This window comes from Carassius auratus, chromosome 35 (assembly GCF_003368295.1).
Source record: "Carassius auratus strain Wakin chromosome 35, ASM336829v1, whole genome shotgun sequence".
NCBI classification, from domain to species: Eukaryota; Metazoa; Chordata; class Actinopteri; order Cypriniformes; family Cyprinidae; genus Carassius; species Carassius auratus.
In genome coordinates, this window is record NC_039277.1 from 3,434,551 (window position 1) to 3,462,399 (window position 27,849).

At 40.6% G+C, this 27,849-nt stretch overlaps 1 protein-coding gene across 4 annotated transcripts; it reads left to right on the forward strand.

Moving 5' to 3' along the window:
* The first annotated feature begins 1,866 nt into the window (after positions 1 to 1,866).
* Positions 1,867 to 27,809, forward strand: LOC113054042 (low-density lipoprotein receptor-related protein 2-like). 4 transcript variants are annotated; one of them, XM_026219324.1, is made up of 46 exons: positions 1,867 to 1,943; positions 4,244 to 4,363; positions 4,482 to 4,712; positions 7,481 to 7,594; positions 7,701 to 7,820; positions 7,948 to 8,073; positions 8,155 to 8,358; positions 8,446 to 8,614; positions 8,688 to 8,856; positions 8,946 to 9,174; positions 9,258 to 9,377; positions 9,460 to 9,678; positions 9,892 to 10,212; positions 10,298 to 10,516; positions 10,594 to 10,761; positions 11,120 to 11,383; positions 11,469 to 11,684; positions 12,084 to 12,239; positions 12,413 to 12,679; positions 12,913 to 13,128; positions 14,444 to 14,596; positions 14,681 to 14,935; positions 15,522 to 15,737; positions 15,822 to 15,974; positions 16,071 to 16,334; positions 16,410 to 16,625; positions 16,691 to 16,858; positions 16,937 to 17,140; positions 17,348 to 17,515; positions 17,596 to 17,811; positions 18,805 to 19,034; positions 19,750 to 19,879; positions 19,963 to 20,156; positions 20,302 to 20,488; positions 20,797 to 21,012; positions 21,347 to 21,530; positions 21,604 to 21,805; positions 21,893 to 22,057; positions 22,145 to 22,351; positions 23,182 to 23,731; positions 24,780 to 24,905; positions 25,210 to 25,317; positions 26,160 to 26,393; positions 26,480 to 26,726; positions 26,812 to 26,926; positions 27,664 to 27,809. In XM_026219324.1, the coding sequence occupies exons 1-46, from the start codon at positions 1,892 to 1,894 to the stop codon at positions 27,703 to 27,705; spliced, it is 8,850 nt and encodes a 2,949-aa protein (XP_026075109.1). In that variant the 5' UTR covers positions 1,867 to 1,891; the 3' UTR covers positions 27,706 to 27,809. The 4 variants fall into 4 exon arrangements, with proteins under 4 accessions (XP_026075109.1, XP_026075111.1, XP_026075110.1 ...); XM_026219326.1 differs by lacking the exons at positions 12,913 to 13,128; positions 14,444 to 14,596 and having other exon boundaries at positions 12,413 to 12,624; positions 14,881 to 14,935; XM_026219325.1 differs by lacking the exons at positions 26,812 to 26,926; positions 27,664 to 27,809 and having other exon boundaries at positions 26,160 to 26,405; positions 26,480 to 26,571.
* The last annotated feature ends 40 nt before the right edge of the window (positions 27,810 to 27,849 follow it).

Below are 27,849 nucleotides of genomic sequence, written 5' to 3' on the forward strand. Positions count from 1 at the left end.
TTGGTTTATAAAACCGTCGATCTTGATCCAAATCGAATATGCAAACCATAGTCGATTTTTATTGGCTAATCAGATTGTGTCATTTAATCAGTGTTGTTTAGGTTCTGGTAGGAGACAGTGGTTTGTCATTGTTGCTGTCCATCTATTGACTTCATAATAGACTTTAAGTGAATGGGGTGGAGAAACTGAGAGCGAGTTACTGCCATAGGTTACTGCTTCTAAATAACATCACTATGAGATTGTGGTGTGTGTGTGTTCATCCGCCATTCTGCGTGTAAAAAATAACAGTGTTAACCACCTGTGCTCTTCTGCAGTAATAAAACACTATTAGAATTATTAAGCGTGCACTAATAAATGTGTTTTTATGCCCTCAACAGTAAGATGATGTTCGATGTTACGTCGAGAAATAGGCAACAGAGTATAGCGATAAATTATGTCATAGTTTGTACTAAAATATTTTTCTAGATGGTGAATTAAAGTGATATGTGATTAAACAAAGCCCAGGTATAACACAAGGAGGTGAAGCAGTACCAGCTCACATCACTAGATGTCGCCATTGTGCGTCATTTCATCGCTGCTTGTTTTCATCTGCAGTCATAAGCACTTATATTAACAATGTACAGTGCACTACTTATATTATTCATTCTTTTCTGTTTTACTGTTTATGAAATAGACATACACAAGTGTTATGTTAATATTATTTGTTATAGATAAATCAGGAAAAAGGCATTTGAGAGGAAAAACTCTGGTAATGTTGCTCACAGTATTAAAAATACTTATTTACTATGAATTAAATATAATTTATCTAATTTAAATGAAAACATTGTGTGGAAATTTTATGACAATGTCAGCCATTTTATTGTCTGGAATTATATATATATATATATATATATATATATATATATATATATATATATATATATATATATATATATATATATATATATATATATATATATATGCAAGTTATTAAACTAAACTATTTAAAAAACTAGTATAGTCGTTAATCTTTATGTCAATGTCTTTTGCATAATTTGGCAAAGCTACTTTTTGAAATCTGGTTTGCATCCAAAGAAAAATACTTTTGACAAATGTTATGTTAATATTGAAATGTTTGGTAATAGTCAGTGGTGGATAATAAATATTTTATTTATACATGCATTAAAAAAGCAAATAAATTATTTTATTCAGCAATGAAGCATTCAATTATTTAACACTGATAGTAAAACATCATATTACAAAACACAAATAAATGCTGTTCTTTTGAACTTTTTTGTTGTTATTGTAGTTGTTGTTCGTATAAATAAAAATTAATCGCAGTTGCCACAAAAATATTGTAAAAAATTATAATAACTGAGCCCCAATAGAAAACTGATTTTAACGGAGTATCAAATCAGCATATTAGATTTCTGAAGCTGAAACTTCAGCTTTACCGTCACAGGAATAAATTACATTTGAAATAGAAAGCAGTCATTTGAAACTGTAATAACATTTCACAATATTAGGCCTCCTTCCTTTACTGTATATTTTGGATCAAATGAAAGCAGCGTTTGTGAGGTCTTCAAAAACATTATTTATAATAATTAGTCCAAACATATATATATATATATATATATATATATATATATATATATATATATATATATATATATATATATATATATATATATATATATATATATATATATAATTATTATTATTATTATTATTATTATTATTATTATTATTATTAAATGCTTAAACTTACATATAAATCAGGACAATATTTGTTATATATACTTGCATAACGAAGGATTGTATGACGTCACGGTGGCGCCGGTCTCGCGCAGCGGGATCTTATAAAGGCTTGTGATTGGTCCGCTCGCACGCGCGTGGCTTGAACAGGTGTGTGATGGACCTGCGGCGTTTCATCTTCTACGCGGCGGTGTTTGTGTCACTGACAGGTAATTCTCTCGCTTTTGCAAGGTAGGACGGTAATATCTATGCCCCTCAACGATCCCTCCGATTCTTAATAATTATAATAATAATAATAATTAAAGGAGAAACCGGGGCTAGTTGTCACAAAGCTGCATCCCTGTTTTGATCGAAAAGTCCAGTTTCACAAATGTGTGTGATTAGTTTCATAAAAACATTTACACTACCGTTCAGAAGTTCAGACATGATGTCTCAGTTGAGTTTGTTTCATTTCTGAAAATTAGTGTCAATTATAATGAATCATTCAGAAACTTGATACAATGATTTCTGTTTAATTCAGCATCCAATAATCAAAGTTATAGTCCTGGGCCCGGTTTTTCAAAAGGTTTAATCCGGATAAAATTGATCCGGATTTAGTAATCCTTTTTTTGCGATCCGTAATCACGTAATCCATCTTACTTTTGGAGCCAGTTTTTTAAAGCAACATCGGATTGGATCAAACTGATCCGGATAGGAACTTTTCAGGATCACCAAATCTGGATAACCAGTGCTCAAACAGGATAGGAAATCACAATGTAGAACTATAGATATGTAAAGAGCAACAAGTAGAATAGCAAGTGAGGGGTCAATATAAGTTAATTTTTATTTGAAATGAAAACCCAGACATTTAAAAAATAAAATAAAAACAAGATAAACCCCACCCCATCCTCTTCCAGCAGTCCGCTCATCTGAGACATACAACACAAACACTGTACATTGAAGATATTTATAACAAGTATCAAGTATAGATGTTTTGAATAAAAAAAAAGACTTAATGTAAAACAATATTTTTGATTGTGATGAATATATATATCAATTAGTGACCGAATAAAATGTATTGTTTTTGGTCAATTTTGACAGCTGTTTGGGGGATTATTTTATTATTTTTCTTTATACTTTGATGTAGGCCTATACTGAAAGGCTGAATACGTTAAAGCCTACCTAATCACTGTAGCCTGACGGATGAACAGATAAAATTAAAACCTTATGAATAAATAGGATATCTTGTAAGATACTGCATGATCCAAATATAGTTTTATTTGATACATTTTTTAAGTTTTCATTACATTTTGGCCATGAAATCCACGCTGAATCCACCCTTCTGGGCCCGGTTTTTCAAAAGTAATCCAGTAGGATTTTGGATAATGGATTGGATCAAATCTTGAAAATGTGTTTTTCAAAAGAAAAAACGGATTACATAATCGGATTAGATCACGTTATCCAATCTCGGTTTTGATCCGGATCAAACCTTTAGTTTGGGTTTTTTTAGAACTTTTTTGTAGGATTTGGATCACTTTGATCCAAAAAATCTGGATTAAACTGATCCCATCAGAAGGGTGGATTCAGCGTGGATTTCATGGCCAAAATGTAATGAAAACTTAAAAAATGTATCAAATAATACTATATTTGGATCATGCAGTATCTTACAAGATATCCTATTTATTCATAAGGTTTTAATTTTATTTGTTCATCCGTCAGGCTACAGTGATTAGGTAGGCTTTAACGTATTCAGCCTTTCAGAATAGGCCTACATCAAAGTATAAAGAAAAATAATAAAATAATCCCCAAAACAGCTGTCAAAATTGACCAAAAACAATACATTTTATTCTGTCACTAATTGATATATATATTCATCACAATCGAAAATATTTTTTTACATTGTCTTTTTTTTTCAAAACATCTATACTTGATACTTGTTATAAATATCTTCAATGTACAGTGTTTGTGTTGTATGTCTCAGATGAGCGGACTGCTGGAAGAGGATTTAGCTTTTTTAAATGTGTGGGTTTTCATTTCAAATTAAAAATAATAATTTATATTGACCCCACACTGGCTGGTTGCTCTTTACATATCTATAGTTCTACATTGTGATTTCCTATCCTGTTTGAGCACTGGTTATCCAGATTTGGTGATCCTGAAAAGTTCCTATCCGGATCAGATTGATCCAATCCGATGTTGCTTTAAAAAACTGGCTCCAAAAGTAAACTGGATTACGTGATCACGGATCACAAAAAAAGGATTACTAAATCCGGATCAATTTTATCCGAATTAAACCTTTTGAAAAACCGGGCCTTGATGGGATCAGTTTAATCCAGATTTTTTGGATCAAAGTGATCCAAATCCTACAAAAAAAGTTCTAAAAAACCCAAACTAAAGGTTTGATCCGGATCAAAACCGAGATTGGATTACGTGATCTAATCCGATTATGTAATCCGTTTTTTCTTAAAGTATGGAGTCCTGGTGTGTCAGAAGTGTTTGAAGTGTGTGAGCTCTGTGAGTGGTGTTTCAGGTGCTGACGGGGGCTGCGGCAGCAATCAGTGGCAGTGTGATGATGGAGTGTGTGTGTCACACAGATGGCGCTGTGACGGTGTCAGTGACTGCCAGGATGGGTCTGATGAGATGGACTGCAGTATGTATCAGACCCCACCTGCTCCTGAAGACGTGTTTTCATGCGCTCATGTTCAGGTTGCATCTGGTTGATTCTATGGAAGGAGAACAAAACTAAACGAGTGTATTTTTGTCATTAGTATGTCAGCCTGGAGACTTTGAGTGTGCGGATGGCTCCGGGTGTGTGATTGTGTCTGATGTTTGTGACGGGCGTCCCCAGTGTCCCGATGCTTCAGATGAGTGGGACTGCAGCAGGCGTTTGGGGTGTCTGTCAGGTGACTGGAAGTGCAGGAACAACATTTGCATCCCACAAAATCTTCTCTGCAATGACGTCAATGACTGCCGTGACAACTCTGATGAAGAATCCTGTGGTGAGATGCTCTACATGTGCTAAACTCTCATTAAACAATGACTTTTAGTCGGACAATTCAATTAAAATAAAAACAAGAGACACAGCCTCAAATTATCCAGGCCCTGACATGAAGTATATAGGGGCAACCTATTCATAAATGCATGCATGTATACAAATATATTTAAATGTATTAAAGGGATAGTTCACACAAAAATTAATCCTACCACATGATTTACTCACACTTGAGTCATGTGTGCATGACTTTATTTCAGATGAATACGATCAGAGTTGTATAAAAAAAAATATCCTGACTCTTCCAAGCTTTATAATGGCAGTTGTTTAAAAAAAAATTTAATCTTATTTTTCTTACACACATGCATTGATTTGTCACATGGGGCACTTTTAATGATGGTTGGATGCACTTTATTGGGCTTCAAAATCTCAACACCCATTCACTGCCATTATAATGCTTTGAAGAGCCAGGACCTTTTTTAATACAACTCTGATTGGAATTATCTGAAAGTAGAAGGTCATAAACACCTCAGGTGACTTCACAATGTGACCGATGCACACTTTTTATCCTCCTTCTCCCCACTCTCAGAGATGGACGTCTCCAAAATTCTCCTGTCCAATCATCCTACTACTTGTCCACTTGATCCTATCCCCACTCACCTCCTTCAAGCAATCTCTTCTTCAGTCATACCTTCACTTACTCACATTATCAACTCCTCTCTTCAATCTGGAACATTTCCCTTAGCATTCAAGCAGGCTCGGGTAAGCCCACTGCTCAAGAAACCATCTCTAAATCCAGCGCTTCTTGAAAACTACAGACCGGTATCCCTTCTTCCATTCATTGCAAAGAAACTTGAGCGGGCTGTGTTCAACCAGCTTTCTATTTTCCTTGTACAGAACAACCTCCTGGACAGCAACCAATCTGGCTTCAAAAGTGGCCACTCAACTGAGACTGCTCTGCTCTCGGTTACTGAAGCCCTGTGACTAGCAAGAGCAGCTTCAAAATCCTCGGTACTCATCTTACTGGACCTGTCTGCTGCGTTTGACACTGTTAATCACCAGATTCTCCTGTCCACCCTCAGAAAGATGGGCATCTCTGGAACCGCACTCCTGTGGGTTAAGTCCTACCTCTCTGACAGATCCTTCAGTGTGTCTTGGAGGGGTGATGTTTCAAAGTCACACCACCTTGCTACTGGGGTTCCTCAAGGCTCAGTACTTGGACCACTTCTCTTCTCCATCTACATGACATCTTTAGGATCTGTCATTCAGAAGCATGGCTTTTCTTATCACTGCTATGCTGATGACACCCAACTCTACTTCTCATTCCAGCCAGATGACCCGACGGTAGCTGCTCGCATTTCAGCCTTTCTGAGTGACATTTCTAGCTGGATGAATGACCATCACCTTCAGCTTAACCTTACAAAGACTGAACTACTGGTGATTCCAGCTAACCCATTGATTCATCACAACTTCTCTATACAGCTGGGCTCGTCAATCATGACTCCTTCGAGGACAGCCAGAAACCTAGGAGTTGTGATGGATCATCAATTAAGCTTCACTGACCACATTGCTACAACGACCCGGTCCTGCAGGTTTGCCTTATACAACATTAGGAAGATTAGACCCTTCCTGTCAGAGCAAGCAACCCAACTTCTTGTCCAAGCTCTTGTTCTCTCCAGACTGGACTATTGTAATGCTCTCCTGGCTCTTCCTGCATGTACTGTCAAGCCTCTGCAAATGATCCAGAATGCAGCAGCGAGGGTTGTCTTCAATGAGCCAAAAAAGCTGACGTTACTCCTCTCCTCATCAGGTTACACTGGCTACCAGTAGCTGCTCGCATCAAATTCAAGGTACTGATGCTTGCCTACAAGACGACCACTGGCACGGCACCAACTTACCTAAACTCACTGGTTAAATCCTATGTGCCCTCCAGAAGTTTGCGCTATGCAAGTGAACAACGCCTTGTGGTGCCATCCCAAAGAAATTCAAAATCACTCTCACGGACCTTTTCCTGGACTGTGCCCAGCTGGTGGAATGACCTCCCAATCTCAGTTCGTACAGCGGAGTCTTTACTCATTTTCAAGAAACATCTAAAGACTCATATTTTTCGCCTGCACTTAACCTACTAACACCAGTACTTTTCCTTTTCTTGTCTCTTTCATTTAATAAAAAAAAGAAAAAGAAAAATTCTATACATACCTGGCTATGCGTTCTATACTAGACTAACTGAGACTTGTCATGGCACTTGTATTCTGTTGTTGTTCTCTTGTTGACCTGACTGCTTCTATTGTTCTCATTTGTAAGTCGCTTTGGATAAAAGCGTCTGCTAAATGATTAAATGTAAATGTAAATGTGGCTTGAAGGTGAGTAAATCATGGAGTAATATTTATTTTTGGGTGAACCATGCCTTTAAAGTTTTGTATCGTTTCACATTGCTCTATGATCGTGCATGTAAATGCTTTTATTATCCTGGTTTCATGTATAACAAGCTCTGTGAACTCTTGGAAGTTTTCTAGTTGACACTAAAAACATTTAAATTGTATATTCGACCTTAACTAAGTTTAAAAAATAATAATAAATTGGAGGTGGAAACCATGTGACCGCTCACCCTCTCATATTCTCACATATACTGTGAGCATCCTTTGCAGAACCAGATTTACACAAAACATGTACATTTACACAGTGTTTCTGATGATGTTTAGAATATCATATTGTCCTTTTGATTCATGGTCTGTAAGCGTCGTGGTGAATATTTGCCTGGTTGTGTTTGATTAGGTTCCTGTGGGAAGATGAGCATCCGCTGTCCTGATGGCACATGTCTAACCTCCAGACAGAGATGTGATGGAGTTGCTCAATGCTCGGATAAGAGAGATGAGCCTCTTACATGTGGTACATAAAGACCCTCAGTGTTCCTTTTGAATGTTGAATATTTATTTATTTAGTGTTTTTATTGATGAGGTTTTCCCCTCATGTTTCACCTTTCCATGTGACCTAGGTAAAAGTTGTCATTATGGCAATGGCGGCTGTAGTCATACTTGCATTGACCAGCTTTGGGGAGCTTTGTGCACTTGTCCCACTGGAATGACCCTTTCTGCAAATGGACTTGATTGTGAAGGTATGTGTGCACTCTTGCCTCTAAGCAGACTATATTTCTGTAAGATGCAGCATTGATGCTGTTCTCTGGATGTGCAACGGATACAGTCACAAATACAGTCTTTGAGTTTGAGTTGATATTTTTCCAGATGTCAATGAGTGTGCCCAGTCTTTTGGACCTTGTATGCACTTGTGCACAAACACACCCGGGTCTTTTCGGTGTCTGTGCCAGAAGGGTTTCAAAGCTCTTGACAATGGCTCTTGCGAAGCTCAAGGTAACTTATGACGTGTTTTCAGATCTTACAATGAATAACAAGTATACACTGGAAGCGCTGACATCAGACTGTTTTCGCAAGGAGTCGTGACAAAGATCTTGACCTCCAGGAAGGGGTTGATTGGTTTAGTGAACGTGAAGACCAGAGTCTACGAGCCGCTCTTTAAAAGCGAGAGTGACCCCATAGCCTTGACCTATGATATCCAGAGAAACTTCATCTACTGGGCTGATAAAGATGGGAATATCTACAAGGCTTTTAAACGGAGGAGAACAATTCTTTATTCAGGCTAGTTGAGCACTAAATCAATGCAAAACCACTTTAAATATCTTGGCCTCCACTGAAAGCAGACGTGTTTTATTCTTCTCTCACTAGGGCAGTCTGGTTTGCACAGTCTAGCCGTCGACTGGTTTACTGGACAGCTGTACTGGACGAGTGTTACCCAGAAAGCCGTCCTCACCGGTGCAGCTGATGGCAGTGCTGTAGGCACGGTCCTGTCCAAAGAAATGGACCCGACAGAGATGGTCCTCAGCCCGACTGAGAGGTACAAACTGCTTTTGACTGTATTAGCACAGATTTGAGAAGCACGGTTATATCTGGCTGTTTTCCTTTTGTAGTTTCATATTTTGGATTAATAAAGGAGCGACTGAAGAGCTGACCATCGAGAGGGCGGAGCTGGACGGTTTGAACCGGACTACACTGGTTTTCATTACTGCGCAGCTCCCGAGGAGTCTCACGATGGATGTGGCGGCGCGCCGGCTGTATTGGATCAGTGTTTACAAAGCGGTGCGATATGTTTGGCGTAAAAAACGAACTAATTTTATTGTCAGATTTATTGATTGTGTTCATGTTGAGTTTTTCAATTGAAATGGCAGTCGATTGAGAGCATCAGGACGGACGGCACGGGACGGCACACCTTCTGGGGTTTGTTTCAAGGCCGTCCTGCTCAGACCCTGGCCGTGTTTAACGGCTGGTTTTACTGGGCCGATGAGAAAAAGCTCTCGCAGGCTTCTCAAAGTTTGCCTGCTGACGCGCAAAATGGTTTCATCTTAAAAGCCTCGCTTCCTTTCTTGAACATCTACCATGTTCTTCAGCAACCCCGAGGTAAATGAAGTTTCGTGAACGCACCTTATATCTTAAATCTTAAAGGTGGTTACACCACAGCATTATTGTGTTTTGTGATGTAGGTTTTGCTCCGTGTAAAGACTCGGGCTGCCGGCTGTGTTTGCCCTCCAAGAAAACTCCTGCCGGGTTCACCTGTCTGTGTCCTGAAGGAGCGCTGCCCATGTCTTGGGGATCTTGTGAAAGTGTGTTTCACATCTAATATTTAGCATTTTAGTTCAAAATGAGCTGCCTCTTGATGAGATGTTCATCTCTTGTCATTGTCAGATTTTAAGGTCGCCTATGCCACAGCCACGGCTTTATACAGTTTGGAGTTTGCAGGAAAGATTCCTGTGAAAACTGAACTCTTTACTTCAGATGAAGACATCCAGTCGTTTGACATGTACTGGAGGAGAGGATGTGTGGTGTGGTCTAATGGGACGGGCCACGTGAAGACGAACATACAGTCTCAGGACTTATCGGACTACATCCTGACATTAAAACCCGGTGTGTTACCGTTTCCACTAGAGCCTTGAAACATACTCTACATGAGAACTGATGCCTCCTGCTATTCATGCTTGATTTTATGCAATGTGGATAGATTTGTTTACTTAATGTATTTGGCCATTATAGTAAACCGAGGGACTTAATACACATTTAATGCTATGTTTATTCCAGCTTAAAGTAACTAATTCTGTCTTGCCTTGTCACTTCCTGTAGCCTGCCTCGTCAGAGTTGACCAGAGGACTGGGAATCTGTATTGGCTGGCCTGCGATGAACTTTCCATTGGCGTTTCTACCATTGGCCTGCTCGACCAGAGTATCTCCAGACAGCTGTATCAAGCCAGAACCGCAATCCTTGACCTCTTTGTGGACTGGCAGAGAGGACAGCTGTACTGGCTGGAGGGAGGTCAGATCATGAGGATGAAACTGGGTCTGATTGGTGGAAATGCAGAAGCTATCTTCAGCTTTGAGGAGGATGGGGTCAAAGCCATTGTGTTTGACCGTAAAGCGAATGGCTTCCTTTGGAGCGTGGAGTCTTGTGAGTGTCTTTTTTGTGTCACTGAACTGTTAGTGTGCACACTACAGGCTTTCATTTACTTGAGCTGAATGTGAAGTTGTTTCAGACTTGCAGGTTATGAGTCTCCTGAAGATGAGAAGGTACTCCGCTGGTAAAGACTGGGTCGTTCCTGGCTCCCTCATGGCTGCTTATGAACCCTACACGGTGACCTTGTTCAATAACATCCTGACCGTGTGGAATCGCAGAGATGGAGCTCGCGTCTCAGGGGTGGCGGTAGAGAATGGGGTTATTAGCTTATCTGTAGCCCTCAGGGAAGTCCAACAAGGTTTGCAATGGTATTCTGGGTTTGATTTTGTGTCTTTATGCTACTGTTATTTATTTTTAGTTTTGGATCCACTTTAGATACAACAACTGAAGATGTGCGTCCTACTGAGGTGACTTGCCAAAGTCCCCAAGTCTCTTGTGAAGGATCAGCCGTGTGTATCAGCCGATCTCAGCGCTGTGATGGGAACCGAGACTGTCCGGACGGATCTGATGAGGCCTCGTGTGTGCACATGTGTGCGAAGACGGGTATGCTTTGACATTTCAAAAAACGTTTACTAAAAGTCTTTCAGTGACTCTCATGTTGTTTGAATCCTGTATGACTTTCCTGTTTCTCAAGTCTTCTACATGCTTGAGGCCGGTTATACAGTGTTAAAAAGAAACCCTGAAAAATGTCATATATTTGTTCCACCTGAAGGAGTATTTTAAGGTTTTAAAAATTTAGCTCATAGTACTTTTACCTTTAAAGTGTAAGTATAGACTTGTTTTTGTTTAGATTTTTCATTTAGTTTGGTTTGTTTTCTGTGTTTTGCGTTTCTGACTTGATGTGCACAGGTCATTAGACTCTGGAAAATCCTGGTTGAAAGACTTCCCTCTGTTTTCTTAGATGACTTCCTGTGTAAAGACGGAAGTAAGTGTGTGGCGAGGGATCTGGTGTGTGACGGCCGCTCTCACTGCACTGACGGCTCAGATGAGACGGGATGTCCCACCACTGCTCCTGAAACAGTCTCCACACCATTAAAGTGTCGTGTGGGCTCTAAACCCTGTGAGGACGGCCGTGAGTGTGTGCTGCTCAGTCATGTGTGTGATGGAGAGATGGACTGTGCAGATGGATCAGATGAACACGGCTGCGGTCGTCAGTGCCAGCCCGGTTAGACTAATCCCAGTACTCTAACCTTCATATCAACATTATATCCCAGTACTGTCCTCACTGTGTCCTTGTTCATCCGCCGCAGGGCAGTTCCAGTGCACTTCTGGAGCGAGGTGTGTTGAACTCAATCAGGTGTGTGATGGCACTCCTCAGTGTCTGGATAAGTCTGATGAAGCAGGATGCTGGAAACCCTCAAGGAGCTGCAGCATGCGCTGTGACCGGGACAATCACTGTATTCCTGAAGTCCTCATCTGCAATGGGATTCGGGACTGTCGAGATGGCACTGATGAAGCCGACTGTGGTGAGCCTAAAGTGCTCCTGAACTTGGAAAACTCAGTTCATCCAAGATTGTTACATAACTGGTTGCTAATTGTTGAAAAGCAATGCGAGTTATACACAAAAATTGCAAGAGTGTGTCAAAATTGCCAATTTAAAGTTGCATTAACAAACATTAACTTTTTTTTTTTTTAACCATCGTTACCCAAACGATACCCAACCCTAGTCTTAAGTGTCTTAATCTAGACCAGAATAGCTTATACATGTGTACCAAACTTTATGCCAATTTTAAAAATGGTTTGGTCAATCAGTAGTTGCTTGTCACTTTCTAACGTTTGCTTTATATCAGTCTTATTGTACTCCACTTTCCAAATACAGTGTCTGGTGGAAGTCTGTAAATAACCTAATAAGACTCTCCTGACAGCTGTATCCAGACCGGCTCAGACCAGCTGTGAGAGTCCCTCTGTCCTGTGTCCGGGAACATCAGTGTGTCTGTCTCAGGCTCAGCTGTGTGACGGCACAAGAGACTGCCCCGATGGATCTGATGAAGCTTCATGTATAGATTCATGTGCTGATCCAGGTAAAATAACTGTGCTTCTCCCAGCCTGATAAACTGGCAAGTCCCCAGAACCTTTCTAAAACCTCCTCCTCTCTCTCCGCTCCTCCTCATCCTCCCCCAGCTGGTCACGATCCCTAAGATGTAATCGGTCATGACTCGTGCCTGCTCTGCTCTATTGTATGTTGTTCACACAGGTGACTTCCTGTGTAAGGACAGGAGGAAGTGTATTAATGGAGCTGTGGTGTGTGACGGCCGCTCTCACTGCGCTGATGGTTCAGATGAGCTGGGATGTCCTGGCATAGCAACTGAAACCACAACCGCAGCCTCCTTCAAGTGTCGTGTGGGGTCTAAACCCTGTGAGGACGGCCGTGAGTGTGTGCTGTACAGTCATGTGTGTGATGGAGAGATGGACTGTGCAGATGGATCTGATGAAGAACAGTGTGAACTTCAGTGCAGTCCAGGTGAGATGTTACAACAGTTTCACAATCTCATTTTTGTTTTTGGTCTTTAACGATATTTACTGAGGGCTCAAATACACTATACAGCTTTTGCCCAAATTTTTGCGCTGATTTTGCGCCTGGACAAGATGATAGCAGTTGCCAAAGTCAGATCCAGGCTGCAGATCTGAATGTACGGATTACATAGAAAATCTCTTGACTCGTTAACCTGCTCCTTGTCTGTGGATTGTTTCCAGGGATGTTTCAGTGTATTCAGGGGAAGAAGTGTATTGACATCCGGCAGGTGTGTGATGGGACTCCTCAGTGTCCGGATCAATCGGATGAAGCGGGATGCTGGAAACCCACCAAGAGCTGCAGCATCCGCTGCGATGGGAACAGCCGCTGTGTCCCAGAGGTGTTCGTCTGTAACGGGATGAGGGACTGCTGGGATGGCTCCGATGAAGCCGACTGTGGTGAGTCTGCTGCAGAAGCATCAGGACATGACATGCTCTGCTTTCCAATTATATGAACTGCTCCAAACTGGGAGATATAATCCTTTAAAGGTCCCGTTATTCATGTTTTTTTTTTTTTAAGCTTTGATTGTGTTTACAGTGTGCAATATAACATGTGTTCATGTTTCGTGTGTAAAAAAAAACACAGTATTTTTCACACAATTCACCTATCTGTATACAGTTGTTTTCACTGTCATAAGAACGGGCTGATGACCTCCTTGTTCTATAAAGCCTCTCCTTCAGAAATACGTGACGAGTTCTGATTGGGCCAGCGGTTCCTGTGTTGTTTCGACAGCAACGGAGCGCGCGCTGCCCTCCTGCTAACGTGATTGGGCTAGTTTTGAGAAGCAAGTGGGCAGGATTTGTTTTGAAAACCTGGCAATCCTGAACTGAACGCATGTGCTGGAGATGTGCTTCTAATAACAGAACGCTTTTACTGATGAGATGCGCATGAAAATCGCATTCAATTTATTCTATTTTTATTTTTTTTTGCACAGCCCTAACATCTAGTTAACAAAGCTAAACAGCATTTCTCTTTGTGTAATAAGTTACAGAAACTGTTAAACGCACCAACTTAAATAATAAAATACACTTACCGGTTGTGGTCCATAAACAACACCTTCTCCAGACAAAGAGGGAACTGCTCCATCTTTCAAGAATAATCTTTGTGTGAATCCGGCGTTAAACTGATTGAGATTGAGAAAGCTGTCCTCAGCAAAATGTGCTGCACATAGTTTTACATGTGCATTATAATTTTCGGGAACAGAGTTAAACATAAATTGTAACCATTGATCTCCAAGAACAGCATTCCTGGGAAGCCCAAACAAAGATGATTGGACTCCGAGATGAAAAGAACAGCGTTACGACGACTTGGCAAACACAAACGTAGCTCTTCCGCTTCTCCATCGGAGCGCAACAAGACCACGCCCCCTTTTTTGTGTATTCATGTGGGTGGAGGTTAGTCAAAAACTGTTTAAGTGACATCATTACTGCAGGAACTAAAGGGGTGTAGTCCAAATGGGTCGTTTTTTGTAGGCGAATTCTGTTAATCAAATATCTCTCTTGGCATTGAACTTTGAGCTTTAGAATTGTACAGATATTATTTATACTCTAACAACAACATTACACACTAACTAAAGTTTAAAACATGGGATCACAAAGAACGGGACCTTTAAATCCTTTTTTTTTACTTTGTGTAATGTTTCTGGGTCAGTGTGACTCAAATTGATCTAACACTTCACTAGTGACAATAAAAGTTTGTTTTTGTTTTTTTAAGCCATGCCTACTCCACCATCACCGTGTAAAATCCCTTACGTGGCTTGTCAAGGGACGTCTCTGTGTATCCTGCAGCGCTATCTGTGCGACGGGAGAAAAGACTGTCCTGATGGATCCGATGAGAGACCTTGTCTTCGCAACTGCCCATACCGCAGTAACGAATGCATTGTTTGAGTTTTAGTTGTAACGTGATAAAGGAATTGCTGGCTTACATCTTTACGATCACGTTTTCTCCCAGGTGATTTCATGTGTAAAGACAGGACGAAGTGTATTGAGAGGAATCTGGTGTGTGACGGCCGCTCGCACTGCATTGACGGCTCAGATGAGACTGGATGTCCCACAGCAGAGACCACATCCTCAACCAAGTGTCGTGTGGGCTCTAAACCCTGTGAGGACGGCCGTGAGTGTGTGCTGTACAGTCATGTGTGTGATGGAGAGATGGACTGTACAGATGGATCTGATGAACGCGGCTGTGAATATCGGTGTAAAGCAGGTAGTCCAGCCAGAGATCATTTTACACACGGTTTACACTTTGTAAAAGAAAAAGGGAAAAGTATAAATTTTCTCCATTTCAATTTATAATTGTATACATTTATATATAATGTCGTTTACTATTTGTGTTTTTATGAATTTCTAATGGTCTAATTTTATAAATTTTACTTTTATATTGTTGTTTGTCTACTTTTATCTATTTATTTATATTCAAAAATCTTGTAAATTATGTATGCATCTCAGGTGTTTGTTTGTTTATATTTTATCTACGTATACATATTTCTGTATTAATATTCATGTATTTGTCTTTTTTTTTTTTTTTTTTTTTTTTTTTTTTATATACAGTTATTTATGAAGCCTTTTATTTGTTTTTTAGTTATCTGTTGATTTTATTCATTTTTGTGGACCTTTTTCTTATCCATAAATCGGTTTCATTGATGTACTGTTTTTAATACTTTCCCCTAAACCCTGTTGAACAAGCGTTTCAGAATAGTTTATTTACAATTGTTTTGTGACGCTAGTGGCATAGAAGTTTTCCCTTCCGCATGACTCTTATTAGTAGACTTTGCTCTGTTGTTGTTCCTCAGGAGAGTTTCAGTGTGCCCATGGGAGAAAATGCATAGACTCAAAACTAGTGTGCGACGGCAAACCGCAATGTCAGGATTTTTCTGACGAGAGCGACTGCTTCATACGCAGCAAGAGCTGCAGCCACCGCTGTGATAATAAAACCCGCTGCATCCCAGAAAACTTCCTGTGTGACGGAGAGAAAGACTGCGTGGACGGCACCGATGAATCTGACTGCGGTGGGAAGCTGAGCTACTGCTGGAAATATGATTCGACTCTATGAATTTGGCTAAGAGTCATTTTTTTAATGGTTTTGTCTTCAGGGTACCCCACAAAGGTGGTGAAGTGTGAGAGTCCTGCGGTGTTGTGTCGTGACGGGGCGCTGTGCATCCCTCACACCAGTCTCTGTGATGGGAAGAGAGACTGTCCTGACGGATCTGATGAAACCGTCTGCTTTGACAGATGTCCAAACTCAGGTACTCTAAGGTCACTTGCTTAATTATACGAAACATAGCTACATTTTAAAGCATGCATGCAGTCACCGTTCCTTTGTTTTTTTTTTATATATATAGGTGACTTCTTGTGTGCGGACAGGAGGAAGTGTGTGGCGAGGGATCTGGTGTGTGACGGCCGCTCTCACTGCACTGACGGCTCAGATGAGACGGGATGTCCCACCACTGCTCCTGAAACCGTCTCCACACCATTAAAGTGTCGTGTGGGCTCTAAACCCTGTGAGGACGGCCGTGAGTGTGTGCTGTACAGTCATGTGTGTGATGGAGAGATGGACTGTAAAGATGGATCTGATGAACGCGGCTGTGAATATCGGTGTAAAGCAGGTAAAGCTCATGTAACCGATCCCTTACTGTCTTCTGTAACTCAAGACGTGTGTAACTAACAGTGTGTGCTCGTAGATCAGTTCCAGTGCGCTCATGGGAGGATGTGTCTCGACAGAAAGCAGGTGTGTGACGGCACACCTCAGTGTCAGGATCGCTCTGATGAACTGGACTGTTTCAGTCGCTCACACGAATGCAGACATCAGTGTGATGATAAAACTCGCTGCATCCCAGAGAGCTTCCTCTGTGACGGAGAGAAAGACTGCGTGGACGCCACCGATGAACACAACTGTGGTAAGAGTGAGTACACATTGATATCACAAGAAGACATTAAATGTACTCACCGATTTGTTTTGTAGCTCCCATCACTGGCCCATCCGTCACTGAGCAGCCACCCTGCATTAGCCCTTCTGTATTTTGTCATGAAACCTCAAAATGCATCTCACAGTCCCAGCTGTGTGATGGAAAGACTGACTGTCCCAGTGGAGCCGATGAGCGGTTTTGCATATCTTCATGTCCAGATCCAGGTAACTGATGTGCTGTTCTTAGATATAGTTCAAAGTCAATGCATGTTTGACGAGCTGAAGACGCTGTCCTGCAATCAGGCCAGTTTCTGTGCGAGGACAGACGGAAGTGTGTTGAGAGCTCTCTGGTGTGTGACGGTCACCCACACTGCGCTGACGGTTCGGATGAGAAACAGTGCCCCGTCTGTGCCATGCTTTGTGACCAGAAGAGTGTTTGCCTGACGAGTCAGCAGATCTGTGACCGAAAACCAGACTGTAGAGACGGTTCAGATGAGAAAAACTGCGGTAAGTCCACAATTTACACCATGCATGTGTGCATCCATAAACAAATTAATGCATTTTATTAATTTACCTTTTAAAACATCTTTAGTGTTTCACCTGATAGAAAGTCATGTGTGATTGAGAGTTGGGTGATTTAAAAAATTTTGGTGAACTATTTGTTTAATTTCAAATTTGTCAGTGAAGTTTTCCCATTGTTTTTTCATATTTCAGACACTGGTCTTATGGATGCAAGTGCTTCGTTACCTCTGAAATGTCCCTTGGGATCCAAACCTTGTAGGGATGGGAAAGAGTGTGTCCTGTACAGCCATGTGTGTGACGGGGAGAAAGACTGCAAAGACGGATCTGATGAGAGGAACTGCGAGCGGAAATGTAAAAAAGGTACACTTTACAGTAGAAGTGCAATGTATCCTTATTTGATGAAGGCCAAATGAATACAGTGTACTATTTCAACCATGTAGGCCAGTTCCAGTGCGCTCATGGCAGGAAGTGTATAGACATGGAGCTTGTGTGTGACGGCACACCTCAGTGTCAGGACCGATCCGATGAAATCAACTGCATGAAGCTCTCAGAGGAGTGCAGGCACCCGTGTGACAATAAGAGCCGCTGCGTTCCTGAGACCTTCCTCTGTGACGGAGAGAGAGACTGTGTGGATGGCACTGATGAAGACAACTGTGGTGGGTCAACGGCAGGAGGTGTTCATGGTAGTATGGGTCAGGATCTGGGTTCTGATGAGTATTAGTTCATCTTGATCCATCGAGACTTTGCTCTTAAACAACACCTTAACAGTAAATCAGTAAGATTGGCTTTAGTTAAAGGATAAAACATCATATTTGGATAAAAATGTAAGGGATAGAAGTGCATCATTCATGGAACGAGCAGAGTAGAGTTGTTGTTTTAAACGGGAATCATCTTAGGGGAAGTTTGATGCCCATTTTACACAAGTTTGTATGTTTCATTAGGGTCCTTATGAAATGTCTGTAATGTACTATGGTTAAAGTTACTCCAGTGGTTGTGTAAGGCAAGGCAAGACAGGTTTATTTATATAGCACATTTCATACGGCGTGATAATTCAAGGTGATTACATGAAAAGATAATCGCAACAATAAAAATGATTTATAAATGTATTTAAGAGGTTTAAAATGAGTTTAGAACAGTTAAGAATAGTAAATGATTATACACAAAATGTATTGCAATCAGTTTGGACAATGCACAATGCTCATTCAATAAATGCACAGCTAAGATTTGAGTCTGCATTTAAAAGTGACCGTGAAGGTGTTAAACCCCGTTTCTACCTCGTCAAAAACAGCTCCGTTCACAGCGACTCGTTTCGGTGCATGTCTCTTTAAATGATAATGAGCTACTGCTCACCCCACTACTCTCTTCGATGTGGTGTGTCAACGCAAGAATCATGAAATGTGTGAAATATGGCTTGGAGGTGGTCTTATTTAATAGCTAGCTATCCATGTAGAAACCGGCTGCAGATTCAAACAGCTCACGGGATGAAACCAGATTCAGATTCACAGCCCATAACTAACTGGCTTGCATGACACTAAATGCCAAAAAAGCTACTTCATTCGATGTCCACTTTAAGACGTTATCACCATTTTATTGATTTACTTCAGTGTTCGGACAGTTTTCCTGACTCTGTGGTTTGGTTCGTCCTGCAGTTGTAGAGCCCTGTTCTGGAGAGCGGTTCCAGTGCAGTAGCGGTCAGTGTGTGGCTCTGGCTCTCCGCTGTGATGGGTACACTGACTGTCGGGATCACTCGGATGAGAAGGGCTGTCCTCGGCCTCCGCACTGTCCCGTGGAGCAGCGCTGCCCCCACACACACGAGTGTCTGCTGAAAGAATGGCTCTGTGATGGAGACCAGGACTGCAGTGATGGGTCTGATGAGAGGGTGAGGAACCGCAGTGGTCCTGTGATCTTGTCCCAGAGGAACCAAATGCTTCTGTTTTTGCTTAATGCTGTTGTGTAGGTTTTGTTTGTTTGTTTTTGTGGTATTTGTGTTTTTCTTTGTGATATTTTGTTTGGTGCATGGTGTTTTTGTTTGGTGTTTTTTCTGGTGATTTGTGTGGTGTTTTCCTTGTGATATTTTGGTTTTGTGTGTTTGCTGGCTTTTTTTGGTGTTTGTTGTGGATTTTGGTGTTTATGGTGTTTTTATTTCTTTGGTTTTGTTGTGTTTGTGGTGGAGTTTTGTGTTGGTGTTATGTTTGTGAATTTTGGCGTTTATGGTGTTTTTGTTTGGTGCTGGTATTTGGTGTGTTTCTTTGCAGTGTAGTGGTTTTGATGTTGTTGTTGTTGTTGTTTTTTATTGTTTGGGGTTTGTTTTTTTGTTTCTGTTTTATTTGGATCGTTTTAGTTTTGTTAGCTTTTTGTTGATTTTTTTCAAAATGCTTTCACAATTGCTCTGTTGGTTTCTGTAACCAGTGAGTTTAGGGAGGAGATAACTCTGAACAGGGGTCTCTGCCAAAAAACAAATGTTTTAAAATTTCCCCCAATTTTGTGTATTGCCTCCAGTGTGTTTAAAACGAAGTAGATGTGTTCAGAAGGTTCAACATAATCAAGTTATCCATCTGCACCAGAGTGAAACCACCTCTTCTCTCCCCGTGTAGAACTGTGAGGTGACTGCACTGAATTGTGGAGAGTTCCAGTGGTCGTGTGCATCTAAAACTCAATGCATTGTGATGACATGGAGGTGTGACGGCGTAAAGGACTGCAAAGATGAGAGCGATGAATCTGGATGTGAGTGGACGTCTGAAATCAGCTCTAAACTCCATATCAGAAACTGTTCAATAATCTGAAAGTGTTGATTGCTTGTCTTATAGGTGGTCAAGTGAAATGCCCCACACACTTGTTCCAGTGTGGAAGTGGGGAGTGTGTGGAGCCAGATCTGGTGTGCAGCGGGGCGTCTGACTGTGCAGATGTTTCTGATGAGGGTGTGGGGTGTCTGAAGAACAACTGCTCCAGTCCCAGCCGCCCATCATGCCGTCACTACTGCATCAACACTCCACACGGAGCGGTCAAACATTCACTTTCTGCTTTATAGAAAAAATTTTTAATCGTGCATTATGCAAAACACAAATCAAGAATAGAGCTAAATTTAAATGAAATATTTTTGCAGTATATAGTGGCATCCAAATGCAAACATCCTCTTGTGTTTCCAGAGATGTGGCTGTAAGTCTGGCTTCAGGCTTCAGTCTGACGGTTTAACCTGCAAGGACTTGGATGAATGTACAGAGATTCAGCCCGCTGCCTGCAGTCACAAGTGCCTCAACACGCCGGGCTCCTACCTGTGTCAATGCCACCCTGAGTTTATACTGGAGCCGGATGGGCGCAGCTGCAAGACCGCAGGTATAAGTCTATAGCAGCTAGCTAGCCTAGCATAGCCAAACTTTTTATCACTATAAAGTCTGATCCTGGTCAAGTACTAACGAGAAGTGACTGTTTGTAACAACCCGTTTCCCCTTTTGCATGTCTTTTAATGGGTGGTACAAAAATATATTTAAAATACATTTGAATAATTGCACAACAGTGTCTTTGTGGAACTGGTTGCACAGGAAATGCTGAAAAATTGCAGAAAAGTGTACAGTATATAGACTATGTATTATTCTACTGTATTAATAGTGTTTTTCCTGCACGTCAATCATGTTTTTGTGCAGAGGAACCCAGTCTTTTGGTCTCTGAACAGAACGAGCTGTTGAAATTGGGTCTGCGGAGCGGCAGCATTCAGGCCCTCACTACACCGGGACGCAAGCCCATCTTCTCTCTGGACTATGACCTGAAAGAGCAGAGGGTGTACTGGGTCAGTCTGGAGGAAGAGAGCATCAAATATGCCTTCCACGGAGAAAAGGATAACATTCAAACTATCATCAAAGGTATAAAAAAAAAAAAAAAAACTGACGTCAGAGAACTGTGAACCTTATGTGAATAATCAAAATATTTCCTTAAAATCTCAGAAGGTACTTAGTACTTTTTCTGAAAAATAAATCACAACTGATTAGATTCAACTTTATAAAAAATTGCTTTGTTAAATGCATTTTGCTTTCGAATATAAATAGTTTCAGTATAAAAAGTTTCGGTGTGCACATGTATAAAAGGAAATGCAATTAATATTCCATCAAATATTGTAAGTTTTAAAAGCTGAATGTGTTCGGCTTACAAAACGGTTTAAGAGACCCTGGACTAATCAAAATAACTTTGCACATTCAGGGGTGAAGTCGGACTCCATAGCTATCGACTGGATGGGGAGGAACCTTTACTGGGTGGATGGTGTTGCTGGGCAGATTCTAGCTGTGAGATTGAACAATAGTCTTGTAGAGCCCCAAAACTACATCGTGGTTGTGGAACAGGATTTGCATCAGCCTCGTTCGCTTGTGCTGCTGCCTCAGAAGGGGTGAGAAACACATCCAGGATGCTTCAGTCTCAGTGCATGGATGCAGATAAATGTTTCCAGTTATTGTTTGCAGGGTAATGTTCTGGTCCGAGATCGGAGGTCAGGCACAGATCGAGCGCTCGGGCATGGACGGCTCAGACAGGAAGGTGGTGGTCAGCCGGGGTCTCGAGCGGCCGGTCAGCGTGACTGTGGACACACTGACTGACAGACTATACTGGACTGACGAGAAGCTCCGGTGTATAGGATCTGCGACGCTGGATGGAGAAAACATAAGGGTGATATCAAATGTGCCATTTATTGTACTTCCCCTCTAGTAGCAGTTTTCTTTGTGAAGCCATTTATATTTATATATAATTTTTCAGTTGCTACAGCTGTCTGAGATGCCTAGTCCCTTCTCTGTGGCGGTGTTTAATGACATGGTCTACTGGTCCGACACGCACAGACGATCCGTTCAAGGGGCCAATAAACTGACGGGCAAGAACCGGCAAGTTCTTCTCAAGAGACCCGGCCAGCCCTTCGACCTCAAAGTGAGGATGCATGCTGTACACGTTACTGAATCTCATCTGGACATCAGTATATCTGCCGTTCCTGATCGTTTCCCCGTCCTGTTCTAGGTTGTGCACGCGCTCTTGCAGCCCAATGTGTCCGGCCCGTGTGAGAAGCTCGGGTGCTCTCACGTGTGTTTGCTGGCTCCGGGGCTCAGAGCGGTGTGTCGCTGCCCCGTGGGGCTTCCCTTAGCCTCGGACGGATTTAGCTGCACCCCACCTGTCGATTCCTCCTCTCCTTTCCTTCTGTTACTGTCTCCTACCGTGATTACACAGGTACTCCACTTCAGAAGAACCACTGAATGGAAGAGTGACGCAATAGTTTGTCTCCAGGACAGATTGCAGAGTAACACCTTTAAAATGACAGTGTAGACTCTTAAATATTTGTCGGTTTTAAAATCAACATGAAATCAAATTGTACCTTATTTACTTAAATGCACATTCCTGGTCGTACGGTGCATAATTTATTAGTTCAATTTAATTAATGTTTAATTTTCGGCTGACATCACTTAGGCTACTAGTATGTTAACCAGCAGCCAAAATAGTTTGTTTATAAATGAATAAATATATCCTAAATAAATTATCATTACATTTTAAATGTGTATTTACCATTATGTAATTTATTTGAATTATTTTTACATATAAATCATAATTACTTGTATAATGTATAATAATAAAATAGATTTTTTTAATTAAATATAAATCAATTGTATTATAATGTAACTGCAATTTTATAACGATTTAATTTATAATTATATTAACAATTTATAATTTATAATTTTCCTAATTTATTATACTATATTATAATTATTATTGTATCCTAATTTATAATTGTATAAAATTATGTATTTATATAATTAGAATTCTAAAACTCCTAAATTGGTTCATACATTTGTGTAATGTAATTGTTATTAAATAAAATTTGATTAATATATTTTAATTTATAAAAAATAAAATTCTAGTATTTATGTGTATATATATATACACCACATTTTTATTTGGGGTGAAAATGACTTTTTTTTTTCAACATAATCCCACACATGCCATTGATTGAGCTTCACTTTTACCGATCCCTCAATAAGCCGTTGTTAACTGCCTGAGCTCAGGTCTTCACTAAGGGACTGGAGACAGAGGTTGGGATGAAGACGTGGCCGGAGCACCGTGCTCTGACTCTGCCGGCCGTGAATGAAGCTTCAGACTTCGATCTGCTCCTCGAGGACCGCACCGTCTCTGTAGCTGACGCCGGACGAGGATCTGTAGCTCAGCTCAAACTCAGCAGCTCTGGGTTCACACCCATCGGTCACGTGCTTCAGCTCAAAGGGGACCTGGTGACCGCTCTGGCTGTGGACTGGGTCACCCGAAACCTCTACTGGAGCAGCGTCAAGAGCCCCCAGCTGTACGTCACGTCCCCCGGAGGGAAATACACCAGCCTGCTGCTGCAAGCTGAGCTGGAGGGAAGGGTCTCCATCGCCCTGCACCCTCCCACGGGCCGCCTGTGCTTCACCGCACTGGGACGGAGGGGACCCCAATCTCTGCCCCAGGTGGACTGTGCTCACATGGACGGGAACAATCGCACGCTGCTGTGGAGCAAAGCAAAGATGCCGGTTTCACTCGCCTTTTCTGAGAAAGGAACTACACTGTATTGGGCAGATATTGGTGCGTTAAGAGAACATTTCACTTTCCACAAATAGGGAATATATACTAACATACAGGGGTGTTTCCTCCAAATTGGATTAGAAAAAATGTGTACTACAAAAAATTTAAATGCAACATTTAAAAAGTGTATAAAACACTTATTTTCATAAGAAACATTGTCCAACAGTGACACCAGCTAATCCTCTGGCCTCCCCGGAGCCCATTGAGTTTGCTCAGGGGGTCATTGAGAGTGAACGGAGGAAAATCTCAATCGCGATATGACTGGATCTGACCGGTTAGGTTTGTGCAATAAATCCCGCCTCTTGTGTTCATGCACATTGGAGAATTAGTCTGAATGAACAAGATTTAGTGAACGACTCGCACACTTCGATGTATAATCACTTTTAGTGAAGAATCAGGTTGGTGAAAGTAAATCTGTGTCTGACCAATATTTACTGCGCTTTGATGAACCGGAAAGTTCAAAAATAGTAAAAAGGTGAACTATTAAAAAGAGTACCGTAGCTAAAAATAAGTTAAATACAATGTTGCTTAACAAGAAAACTGGGGACTTTGCTTCATTATATATGGAAACTGAATACACACACTATCTAACATAATTAACAAAGTACTGTAGCTTTAAAAATGACAGGCTTGTCCCAATAAACAGGTTTAAAATTCTATATACATTTAATTGTTACTGCATTTATTTAGTTTTAGTAAATGGTTTACACACCGTAGTATTGGCTATCAACCATTCAAAATGTATTTTTGATTTGTCATCTAAACGGTCGTTTTTCAGAAATGGATATTATAAATTATTTTTTCCATTTATTTGAGAAATAGTTTTTTCAATAATTTAAGTTATCATTATTGGTGGTTATTGTTATAAAATGCTCCAATACATTTTATTGTCGTTTGTGAAATATTTATAAGTTATCTGTTTCCTATTTGTGGAAAGTTTGTTTGAAGAAAAATAAAATTGTATGTCTATATATTTTATTAAGCTGTGAATCTCTTCCAAACCTGGTCAATAATGCTAACCGATCCTGTTTGTGTGTTTTGATCCCAGGAAATGATCTGATCGGCTCTATTAATATGGATGGCTCTGATTATAAGGCGTTCCTCACCGGGTCTGCCTTCATGGTGTCTTTAGCCTGTGTTGAGAACATCTTCTTCTGGGTCACACTGGACAACGGTAACAAGCACCCCTCCACAAGTCTCGTTTCCATTAAATCCAGTTCTGTGTTAAAACACTAGATGGCATCAAGTCATCAACATCCTGGCTTTCAACCATTATATTCAAATATTCATAAAAAAACAAAGCTTCTTTTTCAAAAACACTTGAATCCTAGCGACTCTCAAATGAAACTTTGACAGTAGTTTATACATTTAATAATTAGAACTACAATCAATCAGTTATTAACAACTCTTGATAAAACATCTTCATTAAATATGAATATTACAAATGTTTGATCTGCAGCTCTTTGCTCTTGAAACAGGTTCAGCTGCAGTGTGGTACACGGACGGTTTCCAGCCCAAACACATGTGGTTTGAGGTGAAGACAAACATCATAGATCTGAAGGCTTACAGCAGCTCCAGTCAGAAAGGTACTTCCCTGCTGCCTTTGTCCCGTGTGTGTGTGTGCACAAGTCACATTAGAGTTCTTCTATTTTCCCACACCTCTCACTGCAGCCGTCCCTGACAAACCTGTCCAGCACAGACTCACTCGCTGCTCCTCAGCTCCACTCGGTCCAGTATAGTAACATGTTATTCTTGTTTTTGTACAGTAGTACTGTATGTTGTATACGGTGCATGAATTTCCTGTATATGTGAAACGCCCAGATCAGCTAACACTGCACTTATTACTGTATCCCACAGTGTGTTTGATTTGCCCTTACATTTTCAGTCTGATGAACAAACCATAGTGAATTACAGTGATTAGTGATTATAGTTGATTTAAATGCTAATGATTCTTTTTTTTTTTCTTTTATTGCATCAATATGTATGTATTTATTTATTCGACTTAATTTTATGTACTTTATTTTTCTATAATTTTGTTTATATTAGTTTCTTTCTTTTACACTTTGTGCATTTTTTTTACCTTAATGTATTTTTCTGTATATTCATTTTTGTTTTAGATTTAGTTTTTATCATATTTTTTAATCAAATATTTTTTTTTATATTTTTAAAATATTTTCTTTTTTATTAATTTTATCTTATTTAACTTTTTAATTAACTTCAACTTATGCATGTTTTATAATATTTTGATACTTTTTTTAGTATTGATCTTTTTTCTTTTAACACTATCTTCTTTAGAAATAAGATAAAACATAAATACGCATCTGTTTTCAGTGTGTAATCTAGTATTTGGGTCTGAACACCGGTTGCATCTCTGTACCAGAGTGACTCGTCCTGTAATTCTTGTCTGGTTCTCTCTCTTCCTGACCAGGAACCAATCTCTGTTCTGAACACAACGGGGGCTGCAGTCACCTGTGTCTGCCGTATCCAGGTGGGCGCTCCTGTCGCTGTGCGCAGAACTACCTCTCCGTCAACAAAACCAAATGTGTTTCCAGCCTCCAGTGTCCCGCGGGCAGTAAAGCGTGCAGAGACGGCCTCTCGTGCATCCCTGCGGCCCAGATCTGTGACCAGATCCCAGACTGCCAGGACGGCTCGGATGAGGAGTGTGAGTGAATCGGTTCGTCTCCATTTCCAGGTTTGCAGTCCTGCATGTACAGATCAGATTATAAACACAGTGCTAATGAAAACCAGGTGTCAAATCTGATACTCGGCGTCTGCCTGCTCTGGGCTCTGCGGTCGAGGTCTCGTCGTGTGAGGCGGAGCGCTGCAGCGGTCACGGGACGTGTGTGAGTGTGGAGGGAGAGCCGGTGTGTGAGTGTGAGGAGGGGTACAGCGGGGATCTGTGTCAGGACACCGCCTCCAGCAGCACTGCGCTCGCCCTCACACTCACCTTTCTCTTCGGAGGTGCTCTGATGGCCGCAGTCATCCTCATGAGGAGGTTCATCACTTCAGAAACATAATAGATACAGATTTGATAAATAACATGTTTGTATATCAAACTATCCCCCCAATTATATTTGCAGCAGGGCAAAAGCAGCGAGGGAGGAGGCTACAGAAAAAGAGACGCTTGTGACTGATGAAGACGAGCACATAAACTACTCCCAAAACTTTGCTAATGAGTTGTACGTTCCTGAAGAGGTAGAGTGAAGTTTCTATAACTAACTGCATATGTATACACATACATGTATATAAAATGAGATTCTGGAGCACAAAGAGATGTTTTGAAGTGTTTACATTGTTTTACATGCAGTACAATGACGATGAATGGAATGGGATTACAATGGCTTCCGGATAAATGGTTTATGATCAACAAATATAATAGAAATTCAGAAATAAATAGGATGAGACATGCAGATTAAATTTAAATGTTTATATGAAGATTGTACATTTTCTTCAAACCTCATTGTGGATCTCATTTCTTGTTTTGCATGAGATTTACAAACAAAAAGATATGCACAATATTTGCATAAAAAAAAAAAAAAAAAGTCAATGTTTTTGAGTGTCATCCTAATTATTTTGGTGAATATCTTTGCTTTTATAATAATCAATTTAGCCAGGAATGTGGAAGAGTTATTCTGGGGACTGTGAATGACAAGCTCCAAAAATAACAGGAAAATTACATTTTATGTATTTATTCATTTTTTCCTAAAATAGTTTTGTGCATTTTTCCACATTACTTTTATTATGTGGAAAAGAGCAGCCTGGACATTCTTCTAAACTTCTCATTTTGTGTTTCACAAAGCAAATATGGTCATAGAGGTTTGGAATGATTTAGATATTTGGAATTCATAAAAATGGACCTGTAGAATTTTATATAATCTTCTCTTGTACATTAAGTCAGAATTCAGCCTTATGACTCTTTCTCTTTCCTGTAGGCTCCGATCGCTCCAGCTCTCACCACGCCCGTTGTCAGCTAATCATTTTTTGTGTGTCTAATAAAACAATTACTACTGCAAGAAATATGGTGTCTAATTTCAAGAAAAGCACGTGTCTCATATAAACTTGCCACAGATGTCGAAACAGCAGGTAGTTGGTATTCTAAATAAATGTTTACACAGTAT

Excerpts from the sequence above, each read along its gene's own strand:
- LOC113054042 (XM_026219324.1), top strand. The coding sequence starts at position 1,892 with ATGGACCTGCGGCGTTTCATCTTCTACGCGGCGGTGTTTGTGTCACTG. Across the intron at positions 9,679-9,891 it reads CATCCTGACATTAAAACCCG|CCTGCCTCGTCAGAGTTGAC; the intron begins GTGTGTTACCGT and ends CACTTCCTGTAG. Across the intron at positions 11,384-11,468 it reads CGGTCGTCAGTGCCAGCCCG|GGCAGTTCCAGTGCACTTCT; the intron begins GTTAGACTAATC and ends CATCCGCCGCAG.